This window comes from Rhinatrema bivittatum, chromosome 8 (genome assembly GCF_901001135.1).
Source record: "Rhinatrema bivittatum chromosome 8, aRhiBiv1.1, whole genome shotgun sequence".
Taxonomy (NCBI): Eukaryota; Metazoa; Chordata; class Amphibia; order Gymnophiona; family Rhinatrematidae; genus Rhinatrema; species Rhinatrema bivittatum.
Window position 1 is genome coordinate 49752419 of NC_042622.1, and position 13383 is coordinate 49765801.

At 43.9% G+C, this 13383-nt stretch overlaps 1 protein-coding gene across 4 annotated transcripts in view; it reads right to left on the reverse strand.

Annotated features, from left to right (window-relative positions):
- The window catches only part of EPB41L1 (erythrocyte membrane protein band 4.1 like 1), a 297891-nt gene that overhangs the window by 31505 nt on the left and 253003 nt on the right, over positions 1–13383 (reverse strand). For 2 of the 4 annotated variants that reach the window (XM_029611759.1, XM_029611760.1), the window contains 3 exons: positions 11278–11478; positions 9692–9793; positions 117–515 (listed from right to left, as the gene is read on the reverse strand). In XM_029611759.1, the coding sequence (XP_029467619.1) occupies positions 117–515; positions 9692–9793; positions 11278–11478 (702 nt within the window). The remainder of the gene's footprint in view (positions 1–116; positions 516–9691; positions 9794–11277; positions 11479–13383) is intronic. The other 2 variants (XM_029611761.1, XM_029611762.1) reach the window with 2 other exon arrangements.

Sequence of the window (13383 nt, forward strand, 5' to 3'; positions counted from 1 at the left end):
AGAACATATTGATCATGCAATGTTAAATACCAAAACATAATGTACAACCAGGCAAGACAGAGGACAGGGTGAGGAACAGCAGCCACAAGGCATTCCGGCATGCTTCTGCCTTGTACCTCAGTGTGGGATTTTTCAGGAATTGGATGGGGAACCCTCTCTTCGAAGTCTTCTTTTCTGGCCTCTTGGACATTTATGGACTTTTCAAGATCCCGCGAGAGAACTGGGCTTTCTTCCGTATCGCTCTTATCTTTATCAAGCTCGGGTAAACTCTTGGCAAAATCTTCAAAGGCCATGCCATGGAAGTCGCCGATCATGGTGAAATCAACTTCGGCCTCTAGGCTGGACGCCGAGCTCACAGTGATGCTTGAGCACTTCCGTTCAATCGCCAGATGGTTGTCTTTTAAAAATACAGAGTCCTTTTCTTGGTCTTGCTCTTCCTCACCCACATCACTTTCTGCCGCCTTGTGCTGAGCCGAGTTCATGCTCTCCTCTGATCCCTCTCTTAGTCCAACTCTCTGAATGAAACACAATGTCGGAGAGACATGGGAGACTATAAGTACTGAACAAGCAGTTGGGGAGTTGTTGAAAGGAATTAAAAAAAAAAAAAAAAAAAAAAGCTGCAGGGAAACACACCACACTGGTTTCCCCACCAAGTGACAAGCATGAAAACTGAAATCTTCTTCAACAGTAGTAACTTGGTAATTATTTTTTTTCTTGTAAAGGCAATTAGAAAATAAATAATCAACAGATCAATCTCAAACTCTCACCAGACTAAGTCCAAAGGCATATTTTTTGAGATTGATAGAAGCAGACATGTGGAAAATAAATACATTTAAGACACTTATACGCAGGATCCATAGGGTATTAACTCGAGCATCCAAATGAGAGAGAAATAAAAAATAACAAAAAAAGTTCAGATAAATTTAAGATGATGCAAAGAAGCTTGTCAATTTCACTGAGAAAATGTAAGAAAGTGCATTTATTTTTTTTTTAACATACAAATATTTAACTCAGTCCAATTGGCATGGAGTTTACTTTGCATAATTAAATAATTCCCATTGAAAAAATATTACCTAATGCAACCAGAGCCAGATTAAAATGAAGGGATATTCTGTACACAATTTAAAATCGGTTGCAATGAGCAGAGTTCACAAGACACATTAATTTGTGAAGCTATGACATACCCTAGTCTTAGTCTCTTGTCCCACATCCCTAACAACTTTTGCCCACGTTGTACTTTTAGTACAACAGTTAGTGGGAAGATCAGCATTGACGTCTTTCTTTACGCTCCATCAAGAGCTAATTCAGTACCTCACAGATCGATATTCAGTTAATTAATCAATAAATAGATAGCTTAACACAAGTGGGAATCCCAGGTTTGTTTTGAGCTCTAGCCGTGTCTTTATTTGCCTCATAGCTAATCTGGCCTTGGTGCACCATAGTGGGCCACTGAAATAACAAGGGTAGCTTTGATCACATATTTTGATGGTTCCCGTTCCACAACTTGAAACTAGGACTATGCAGAGATCAACTGAAATGCAGAACATCTCTAAATATCACGGCACCTCCAGAACCTACCAAGTACAAAATTAAACAGAGAATAAATCAGTGTAATTGACAGTAAGATCACAGCAGTAGGGGTGGGGAGGGGGGGAAAACTCTCCTCAGCCAGCTCCTCTTTAATGAAATACATACCTCTCAACTGCTCCCAGAAGAGATTCAAATTCACAAACGTCTCCACTGGTGCTACTTCCTCGAGTTAAGATGTCCTAATTTTATTAGGAAAGGTCCAACGGGAGGACCTTCAGAACACCTGCACATTATTAAACTGTATAAGATATCCCTTAATATGGTTACATGCTCCCAACCCAGGTGCTGTATCCCTTATCCAGATTTTAGTAGGTTGAGAGGTATGAGAAACTGAGCATACACAGAGTGGCTTTGCAACAACGAAGGGATAAATCAAAAGCATACAGTCCTTAGTTGGTTTAGATGGGTTTTCAAACTATGGTTAGGATCAGTTAGTAAACGGCATTGAGACCTTGAAGACCAATGGGACAGCAGCCTTTAAACTTTCTTCATTCATGATGGGTTTAATTGATGGGCCAGAGAAGTCCTTTTCTTTCCAAACAGACTCTCGAGTTTGGCTCTGGATTAGAGAAAAGTGTTAGTTTTACAGGGGAGAAATTACTTGCACAGGAGCTGAGCTTACAGAGCGGTAGAAAAGCTATTGATCATCCAGCCACCAGCCTGCCCAATGCAGGTGAGCATGGAGGTGTGGGGATGAAAGGACACATGAGCAAAGCAAGAGAGGGTATAAAATTAAGAGATGCAAGAAACAAGCCAAAAGCGTGAGAATGCCACTTGCAGGGTGTGGTGTAATCAAGCCTGGAGGCCCCCCCTACCGTCCCCCCTTCTCACTCCTGTGCGTGATGCTCAGGCTCCCAATTTCTTAAACAGCAGCAGTCATTCTTTGTGGCCAAACCCTGAGGAAGTCACAAAACACAAGCATGTGGCCTGGTTGATCAGCAGCAGTAGGTCAGCAGTCCCGCAGTTAGCAATGAGTCAGACCACATTACATACACATAAGACACTGATGCAAACAATCCGTTTTAAAATCAATGAATGCGTGGTGCCATTTGACAAGATGAATGGGGTCAGGGTCAGCCACAGCATGCTATGCACTTCCAGTGGGACAGCTCATTGTAAGAGTTACCACGGCTTCCGTCAGAGCGATTTCGCAGCCAGAATCAGGAGAACCAAGTTCTGCTCCATGTTCGCCTTCATGATCGGATGCGGCAGAAGTGCTCTCCTTCAAACTTCCATCGTGGGAAGGTTCTCCTTCAGTAACCCTTTGCTCGTTTGGGTAATCCATGTACACGATCCTGCAAATACTTGTTTCTTTAGCAAGATTTATGTGTGAATGATTCCTGATGGAGTTCTCCACTGCTTCCAAATGCTTCTCCTTTTGCAGCATTGCATGTGGATGTGTGGGAGACAAGCCAAGGTAAGCAGCCTGAACTACTGGATGCCTCCTGGTTGGCTCTGCCTCACCAGAGAGTGGGTGACCTGAGTCAACTTTATTGTCTTTCATTTCAGAAGGTACTATGATTTCATCTTCTGTCCCTTTAAGCTCATCCAAGGATTCCTCCTGGCCACCTTCAATGTAGAATAAGCGAAATTCCTTAGGTTTTTGAAGTGAAGATTCTGTGACAACAGAACTACCCTTCAAAGATATTTTTTCTGCCTTTTGTTTATCATTAGTAGTTGGTGCCTTCCCGTTACCCTCTGTCAAAGAAACAGGATGCAAAAAATCGGCATCCTTTTCTAGTAGTCCTTTTGAAGATAGGAAAGCATTTGACTTATTTGATTCTGCCACAGGCGATGGAGATGTCAGCAAAACATTTTCTTCTGTAGCCTTTGAAGGACATGGTACAAGAGGATCTTCCTCTAAAGTTCCTGGAGAACCTGCAAGCTTGTATTCTATGCAACTCTCCTCAAGTTCATTTTCTTTTTGCATCTTAGATGCTTCCTTTATATCAGCTTCATATATCCCTTTCTGCTTCTCAGGGAAACTTTCTCTGCCTTCTTTCTGAGATTTTTCCATGATGCTTTGTGTGTCATCGTTTTGGGCTTCAAGTTTCCTTATACCTTGTTCTGCAGAGTGCTCAATGTCTCTTTTCTCCAGCAGCGGGAAACCAGATCTAAATTCCTGCAGCATTTCTTGCAATAAATTGTCAGACCAGCTCTCTGCAGAAGAATAAGAGTCTGCCTTTGTTTCATGCAAAACCGCTTCCTTTTGGATTGCAGAATCCTTACTTTCCTGCATATTATAACATCCAATGGGCTTTGTATTATCTGCTCTGTGATCATCTGTTTCTTTGTCTTTGGACTGGGAGTCTTGCTTTTCCATATGTGCTGTTATAGTCACTGCCTGCTTGTTTAAGGAATACAATTCAGAGGTGTCTAATTTTTCTTCTGAAATGTCTTTTATCAGCTCCTGTCTGTCTCTGACAGATGCAGCAAGTTTTTCTCTCTCTTCAGCTTCCGGTTTAAAATGAGTTTTGACACTCTGGTTGTCCACCTCTCGGCCTGAGATCTCTTCCATAGTATTAGAATCTCTCTTAGTGCTGGGATCTTGCTCTGGATATGAACTGATTGTCTGTGGCTTTTCTGTTTCTGCGTCTGGGCACACAGACGTATGCTCTTCTTTCTTATCCTCATTGACTTCAAGTTCTAGAAAAGACAACTTGGATACCTTTCTTTGATCAGCTTGAACAACTTCAGTGGCCTTGCCTTGCAGAGCTATGTCTTTCACTAGACATACACTGTGCTCATGCTTACTGATGACCACCACCGCTCTTTCCTCCCAGTTTCCTAGTCTCTTCTTTGTTTGCATTTCTTTTTCCAGATCAGTTTCTTCATTGTCCTCCTTTTCACATACCTTTGCCTCGCCTGCAGCTTGGAATTCAGATTCTTTCATGGCACCTGTCAATTTGACTTCTTCCAGCACATCATCTTCCTTTTCAACACTTTCTACCTCTGGCTCTTCCCTTGCCCCATCTTTCTTGAGTGATTCATTAGCAGTATTCACCAATACACATTTCACAGATTCTTCTGGCTGGATATCGGTAGATTCCATTAAAGCTAGCTCTTCCAGACCAGATGTCTGTCTCTCTATAAATACCCAATGCTCCGAGCCCTGTATTTTAATTGGAGCAAGAAGAGTTAGCGTGAAAATGAAACCATCCAATCAGCTGAATATTGTTCTTAAGCATTAAAGTTTTATCTTTAAAAGAAAAACGTTGACATTTACAGTGCATAAGTAGTACAGAAAAAAAAAAACTCCAGGAAATAATAAACCTTCCGTCAATTTCTTGATGAAGGATTTATCCTTTTCTGGCATGTGTCTTCCTTCTTTGGAGATATGTGCTTTTCCCCAGAGTATGAATCCTACCCCTAACAAGGAACATAGAATCTAGACAGAACAACTGCACACCAGCAATGAAAAGCTAAAACTATTGTAACTTTTCATGAACAATTTGTAATTGTATAAGAGCAATCTTTCTGCAGACTGCAGCCTAATGGATAATATGGAAAAGGATGTTCTGCTGTGGTTTTAAATGGAGTCAGGTAAAAGAATAACCAGGGATTAGAGTCAGTCATGGGGAGAAAAGCGATTTACCTGGGAAAACTTTCCTGCCTTGAAAACTGCCCTCCTGTGCCCTGCTAAAAGTCCAGCAGGCTTTCACAGTGTGCATGCTTTTAGCTGGGCTGGAGGGGGAGGAATTTCCAGAGGGTGGGATAGGGAATCAAAGCGCATATACTGGATACTCAAATCTACATGCAATGTTTTCCAGCCAACTTCTGCACGCAGAAAAAGCAGATAGTTTGTATCCCTGGCCAATCCTTGAAGGGAAACCACCCATATAGTTTTACTCTGAAAATCTGCTCGAGGTCCAGGTAGCGCCTAGCACCTGAGGACTTTCAAGCTATGCAGGCGCTCATGTGTAAGTACAAGCACAAAACCAGAACTTGTAGATCCAATATAACAGCAGAGAAAGACTTCAAGGCCCATCCCAGCTGTCCATTCCTGCTTCAATGCCAAGCAGCCAAGCTGATGTCACATCCTTATATCTAAAACGTCATCTGCGCTTGCCCCAAGCTGTTTTGAATTCTGTTACTGATTGGGCTTTCGCCACCTCCACTCAGAGAATATGCCATGTATCCCCCACCCTTCCCTGTGAAGAAATATTTCCTATTCTTGTCCCTTGGTCCGGTCCCTTTGAGCCTCAAGACCTCTCGTTCTCAAACTTTGTCCACCTTGAAAATGAGTGACTCTTGTGCTCTGTCTCGCCTGTCCTCTAAGGTATGCATATTCTAAGTCCTTAAGTCTTAATTCTCAGTGCTTATGATGCAAGCTCGGCATCATCTCTCTCCGAGCTGCCCCTGTTCTATGTCCTTTTGGAGATGCAGCCTCCAGAACCGGACACAGTGTTTCAGAAGAGGTCCCATGAATGATTTGTACAGAAGCCTTCTCCCCTCCTCTTTCATACTGATAATTTCTCTCTCTATACACCCCTTGTCACACATGTACTGAGGAACATTCTCACAGACACATCTTTAAAAAAGTTCACTTCTAACAGGTCCTTGGTCAGCAAATGCTGCAGACAATCAGAATGAAGAATTTGGCATAAAAATCTGTCCTTGTGTATGAACAGCACATGTAAAGGTCTCCCCTAGCTCCAAGATACAAAACAGACATAGCAATCGGAGATGGAGTCCATAAGGAAAAACCCTATCACCCCTTTTACATATGGGGAGTTAAAGGATTTGTGGCCGCAATATACCCAAGGCTGACACTAACCGGTCCGCTGTAATTTACCATTCTAAATAGCCTCGATTCAACACCACTCCCCCATGCAGTTCTTATGGGAAAATTGATAACCGGGACCCCTCCCCTCCCCTCAAATCACTCGTCTTTGAAACCTGGAAAAGTCTGGTGTCGTCTCCCCCCCCCAAGGACCTACCTTCACAAAAAGTTTGGAGCAGTCAGGACTTAACACTTCAAAGCTATAAAGGGGGTGGAGGTGTGTGGAAGGGGTAGACGCACATGAACTGCAACACAGACATTCCGGGCCATCTGATACGCCTCGGTTCATATCGAACGGAGACAAAAGATGGGCTGTGCGACTATGTCAGGTTTTCTTTTAAGATCCAATTGTTTTGCCTGAGCCTAATTTAAACAACTTAACTTCCAAGATATCTGTAACCGTGGTATGGTAAACTATTTTGGGACAGTAGCTCAGGGTATATAAATAATACAGGCAGAAAAAGAAAAAGATAAATGACTGTTTCTGTTTGTCCACCAACCAGAATTTTAGATGGTGCGATACATAAATAACTTAAATAAAGCAACCTGAACTTGGAGCGGATGGAAGGATTAGAAACCGTTAACACTGAGCCCAACTTTGAAAAGTACGTGCAAGGCACCAAACGCGTGCGCAAGTGGGTCCCTGGCGATTCATGCTAGTATTTTACAAACCTGTAAAACTACAGACTGTTTCTGCCCCAAAGGTATGCAGGCAAATTTGTAATGCATGTAAGTAAATGTTATGCACGTAATAATCCAGCAGGGAGGCAGGTATTTTATAAAGGGCGCACCTTCTCTGGTGCGCATACATGGAATCACCAGTTTGCCCAGACCCTCCAGCACTTCACCCACACCTCCTGCCCAAAAACTACAGGCAAAAGACGAGTGATTTCAACTCACGAGTCCATTAGGTTTAAAAGCGCACGGACAAGTTCGGTAATGTATGTGTGTGTGCGCCACCTACAAAATAGCAAATTCCGTGCATGCTTCTGAACCCTCATTCCAGACAGCCGCTAGACAATCCTTCCTCCCCCCAGCACTGCACGTACGTGCCATGCTCTAGAAGAGGGATATCACAAACTACTAACCCTAAGACGTTTAAAACCATTTCTTAACCCTCATAACTTCAGAACTGTATTACAGCTACTCATATTCTCAACCATCGACTACTGCAACTCCCTACTAAATGGAATACTATCTTCCAACCTCAAACCTCTCCAGATTTTGCAAAATTCAGCAGCCAGAATTCTGACAGGAACAAAGAGGAATGACCACATAACGCCTATATTGATTTCACTACACTGGCTTCCAATTAAAGCCCAAATTGAACACAAATCCATGACCATCATACATAAATTTTGCGTTGTTCTCTCGTTGTTATTTAAATTTCCTATGTACCTTTACATGCGTTCGAATGTTATTCTTATTCATTCTAAGTACCTTTTTTAAATACGTTCAAATGTTACTCATATGTGTTCTATGTAACGGTCGTGCCTTGTTCCTGGCCCTCCTACTCTTCCTTGTAAACCGGTACAATGTGCAAACGGCTATCGGTCTATAAAAATACTAAAATAAATAAATAAATAACTAAAACAATGAACATCAAGGTCTAACTGGCTTAAACATAACCCCCAGAATCCTCAAAGAAACTTACGTACAAACAACTCAGGCCGCTTAACTGTCCCCCCCATCAGAGAATCTCACTTGACAACAACCAGAGAAAGAGCTTTTTTAATCGCCTGCCCCAAAATATGGAACTCCCTCCCAAAAGATTTAAGAACCCAACCTAACCTCAAAACTTTCAAAAAAGACCTAAAAACATGGTTGTTTCACAAAGTCCTCATTGACATTCAAACTTCTCATCATCCTAACACCCAAAGGAACTAACAACCAAACCCACAAAATAACTTATCTTCAAACGGCACCAAGCAAACCCTCCTCATTCAAAAAGGACTCTCTTCTGGACTATAATTGATTAATCTTTTGTTTTATATGCATCCTGTTATACCTTTTTCATAATTGTTAAGAAATAAAATTACAATTTGAATCCTGCAAACCATTGTGACGGCTTCACCGAATGACGGTATATAAAACTCAACAAATAAATAAATAGAAATTTAGAAAATAACCAATAGGAATGTACGTGCTAATTTTACTATGTAACTCTTGAAATTACCATTATATAGATATCTATATCTATTTATCTATATATATATATATAGAGAGAGAGAGAGAGAAAGATGTAAACAAACAAAAGGCAAGCAAATGGGTATGCAAACTGAGGTGACCCTGACATCTGCCTTCAATCTAGTGGTTCATAATTAAAAGTTATGAGCCTCCCAATACAACCTCTGAGGCATTTACTCCCATATTTTTATTTGTGATCCAGAAGTTCCTTTTTGCTCATTAGTACATCCAGCTCAACTGGAACCAGGGCTGGGATCTGGCACCTTGAACCTTCATTTTTAACTGCTTGAGGACTCTCTCTCCCTGTTTCATTAACGCCTCCCAAATTGCTCTAGTCCAGTCCTTGGCTGAGGGCTGCGTAACAGGGGCTTTTCCTCAACGCTGCAGTCCCGGGCCCTGAATCTGCCTATCAGGTGTCAGCACTGCACAGGGATCATGTCAGCCTCCCCAGCCCAGGCCGAGCCGGGAATTAAACCCAGGTCCCGCCGCATAGCAGTAAGCAACACTGCCGAGCCCTCAGGGCCGTGTCATTTCTATTCACAGCATAATTTCCTGACACCAAACTTAAAAATTGCAACTTCCATGACAGTTTTGGTGTGGCGCTTATTCTTAAGTTCATTAAAACCATTATGGATGCATCAAAAGAACATTATTTGCTTCGAAGCACAGCCAAGTCGGCCCTTCCCGTCCCTGGAAAAGCAATGGTTTTATTTTCCCCCCTCTTTTCTCCTGCCCCCTCCTCTCCCCTCACAAGAACAAAAACATCAGAACAAGCTTGATTCAAACTTTTTGGGATATATAAAAAGAGATTTTTTACACCGAACAAAATTTTTGAGTCGGCCAGGGAACGTGAGGAGAGTTTTCCAGGGGGCACTCTTGAAGCAGACCGAGTCGACGGCGCTTATCCAATCTACGCTGTGTCCGCTCACTGTTCTGGCGTCCGGCTCTTTTTTTTGGAGCACAGACGAAACCTGCTTCAGCAACCTGCCTTCTGTGCTAATCGCTAGCACTTACACCATCTGTTAAACACGTTCAACGTTACCGTAACAAAATGGATTGCAAAAAATAAAGAGAGAGACTTGAGAAGGTTAGAACGGAAGAGACTGAGAGAAGAGTTGAAAGGCTGACAACCTCGGGAGAAGAGGCCAGGCTCTTTTGCGTGAAAGTCTCCATGTTTAAGGCAACGGCCGCAGGCTCCGGCTCAAAGTCCTCGGTTATATTGTCTTCCATCCCCTGTCGCGGCAATAGAAGAGCGAAGCCCAAGCACCCAGCAGAAAAAAAAAAAAGAATGGAGAAAGAAAAAAAAAAGAGAAATTCAAAAATAATGTATCTATAAGTGCTTCTGCTCTGAATATATATTTTTCTAAGTATATTTGTTTTACAAGTTTCAATGCAGTGCTCAAGACTCTGCCCCCCTCCCACAACCACACACTGAGCGCCCTCAGTCCAGAGAAAGAAATGGAAGACGTGAACCATAGTTTCTTCAACCTGCCCATGGTCACACTGAAGGGGATAAAATTCATCCTGAGACACACAACAAAGGTAAACTTAAAATAAACTCCTATCTTTTGTAATGCGTCAAATAAATACCGTACACATTGTATTAATTCACAGTTTTACTGTTGGGTCATTATATTCTAATTTGAACTGTTTCCCTGCAATCTAGGAAGGAGCCAGAAGAGTCAGACATGACTTTAAGTGGAACCAATTGATTCAGACTGACTGTGATGTCATCAATGACATCACACACACGCTATATTATTCCAACACCACCGTGCAATGGAATGTGCCACTATCTTCCAAAAATGGCTACTCCCAAAGGAATATGACGGAACTGTAAGGGACCAACTGGAAAAATACAAAACATATGATAGTGTAACATCTGTAATTGCTAGAGGGTATTTGCTTTATACTTTTGGAGGGTTATATGCAAAGGGACTTCTGTGGCTAATACAGTGTTTTAGGCATAGAAATAGCTTTTTACCAAGTTGTCCAGCCGATATGCAGGAAAACGCATGGGCAATTGCGCATGTGTCTTGTTGATTCATAGGTTTACCCGGATTAAGCCAAGGCGTTCAGGGGGATGGGGTTGAGGGGGCTTTGCACTTATGCACATATGCTTGCAAAATTTAGTAGGCGTCATTGTGTGTGGGTAGTTTCAGTGGGGTAATTTTCTAGAGGGAAACATATGGGTGCTTTCCCTCTGAAAACTGTTGGACCTCGAGATATGTATTTGCTGTCCCATTTATGCAGGCAGTTACACAATTATCCCCTTGAAGTGCTGCATGGTACATGGAGGGTCACTGCCATGGCCAGGCTGGTGGGCACAGGAAACACATAGCCCCAGAGTATGAAGGCTCCCAGCGCCTGAGCCATATGCCCAAAACGAGCGGCAGAAAATCGCCCAGCAAGAAATAGAATGATTTTTTTTTTTTTTGGAAAAGCAAAGGAAGAGAAACCCAGTCATTAAATTTTGATCTACAAACCATCCCCCACTTCCCCACTTCCCAACTCATTACAGGCAAGGTTTTGGCTGCCATGACCTCTCGGGTTTATTTTATACTATCTGTCCTGACTTCCCTGAAGTTCCCAGGAAGAAAACAGGATTACAAGTACTTCTGGAAAGAGGATTGCTTTAGAAATGACAGTCAGGCACACGGATAGCGCAGTGAGTAGGCCGAACGCAGGTTTCTTAACACTGCGGGCACGGGACTGACCTCGCTGGATTTCTCCGGGGTTCCTTTTGGCGTCTCCTCCCGCCTGGGTGAAGATGAAGCGGGCGAGGACGGCAGCCTCCTCTCTCGGTTGCGGTCTCTCTCTCTGTGCACCAGCTTGCTATTGGGCTCCTTCAACGTCCTTTTTAATTCGTTAATGCTGGCCTGGTGCTTCAGCAGAACATCTTCTGATTTGTCTAGGAACTTTTGGGGGAGACAGGGAAGATTGGGGTGAAGAAGAAAGGCATGAGTGCTCCTCTTTCTTTCCAGAAGTGCATTAGAAGAAGGCTGTCTGAAAGTGGGAGGCTGCAGGATGATGAAAGCAAGACTTCAGAGAAGATCCAGCCAAGCCCCGGGAAGAGTTAAGAGAAATGAAAGATGGGTGTGGGGTAGATAAAGGGTCCACCAATTAAATCCACCCACAAAAGCAAGAGGGAGTAATGGAGTGGCTGGCAATGGGAAGGGTTAACATTAGGGAGAGGCTTTTATTTCACTTCATTTTGAGAACAAAATTAAAGAAAACCAAATTATTATTGTTTGTTTTTTTTTTAAAGGTAGAAGCAGCCAGCCCTGGGGCCTCCCTTCCCTCACCACAAAAATCACAATTCCAAACAATAAACCAAAGTCCCATCAGTCTCTCCCCCCCCCCCCCCACAAGGATAAGGGTCTTCGCAGGGTAGGAATGATCCCCAGAGGCTCCTTCCCTCCCCCCTCCCCCCACCCGGCTCTTTATTCAGTGGCACCAGAGCACCAGCAGGGAGGGAGCCTCTGGGGATGGCTCCTGCCCTATTGCAGGTAAGATGGAGGGGTCTGGGTGGATAGGGGCGATGGGGAAAAGCTCCAGTGGGAATTTGGTTTTTTGTTTTTTTTTTAATGGTGATTTTTGCAGCAGGGGAGATGGGACCTGGGGCTGGTTGCTTCTGCCATTTTCCTTAAAAGCACAGAGCAATTTTTATTTTAAGCAGAACAAACAACCCCATCAATGAAACAAAATCAAAACAAAATGAAGCAAAAGCCCCTTTCACGTCCCCTAGTTAACATGCAGACACCTACATTGGAGGACAGCTTAAATGAGGTCAGCAGATATCCGTTCTAGTTTAGCACAATTTACTATTGCTCGCACACAATGCTGTTGGTGACACAGTCTGTCTGCGCTCGCCACACCTGGGAACTGTTTGGCTTTGACCTGAAGTCTCCAGGAATTTGGTGAAACTACTGGATTTCCGGGGACATACCAGAAATATCTGGGTGCCGCACAGTGGGGCTGGAAGGAGGAAGAGGCTGGAGCAGCTAGAGGAAGCTGCAGCAGTCGCAGCTTCAGAGGTGAAAGAGGGTAAGGAGAAAAATGGTGGTGTTAGACCTGGGGCAGGAAGGGGGAGAATGCTGGGGTCAGACTTGGAGAGGAGAGAGTGGGAAGTGGGGAGGGCAGTGTGCTGGGGTTGGTCCTGGAGTGGGAAAGCAGAAAAGGGGTAAAGTACTGGGATCATCCCTGGAGGGAGGAGAGTGTGTGAGGGGATGTGTGAGTGAATGTGTGAGTGAGTGAGAGAGAGAGAGAGGGGCAGGAAGGGGAGAATGCTGGGGTCAGACTTGGAGAGGAGAGAGTGGGAAGTGGGGAGGGCAGTGTGCTGGGGTTGGTCTTGGAGTGGGAAAGCAGAAAAGGGGTAAAGTACTGGGATCATCCCTGGAGGGAGGAGAGTGTGTGAGTGGATGTGTGAGTGAATGTGTGAGAGAGAGAGAGAGGGGCAGGAAGGGGGAGAATGCTGGGGTCAGACTTGGAGAGGAGAGAGTGGGAAGTGGGGAGGGCAGTGTGCTGGGGTTGGTCCTGGAGTGGGAAAGCAGAAAAGGGGTAAAGTACTGGGATCATCCCTGGAGGGAGGAGAGTGTGTGAGTGGATGTGTGAGTGAATGTGTGAGTGAGTGAGAGAGAGAGAGAGGGGCAGGAAGGGGGAGAATGCTGGGGTCAGACTTGGAGAGGAGAGAGTGGGAAGTGGGGAGGGCAGTGTGCTGGGGTTGGTCCTGGAGTGGGAAAGCAGAAAAGGGGTAAAGTACTGGGATCATCCCTGGAGGGAGGAGAGTGTGTGAGTGGATGTGTGAGTGAATGTGTGAGTGA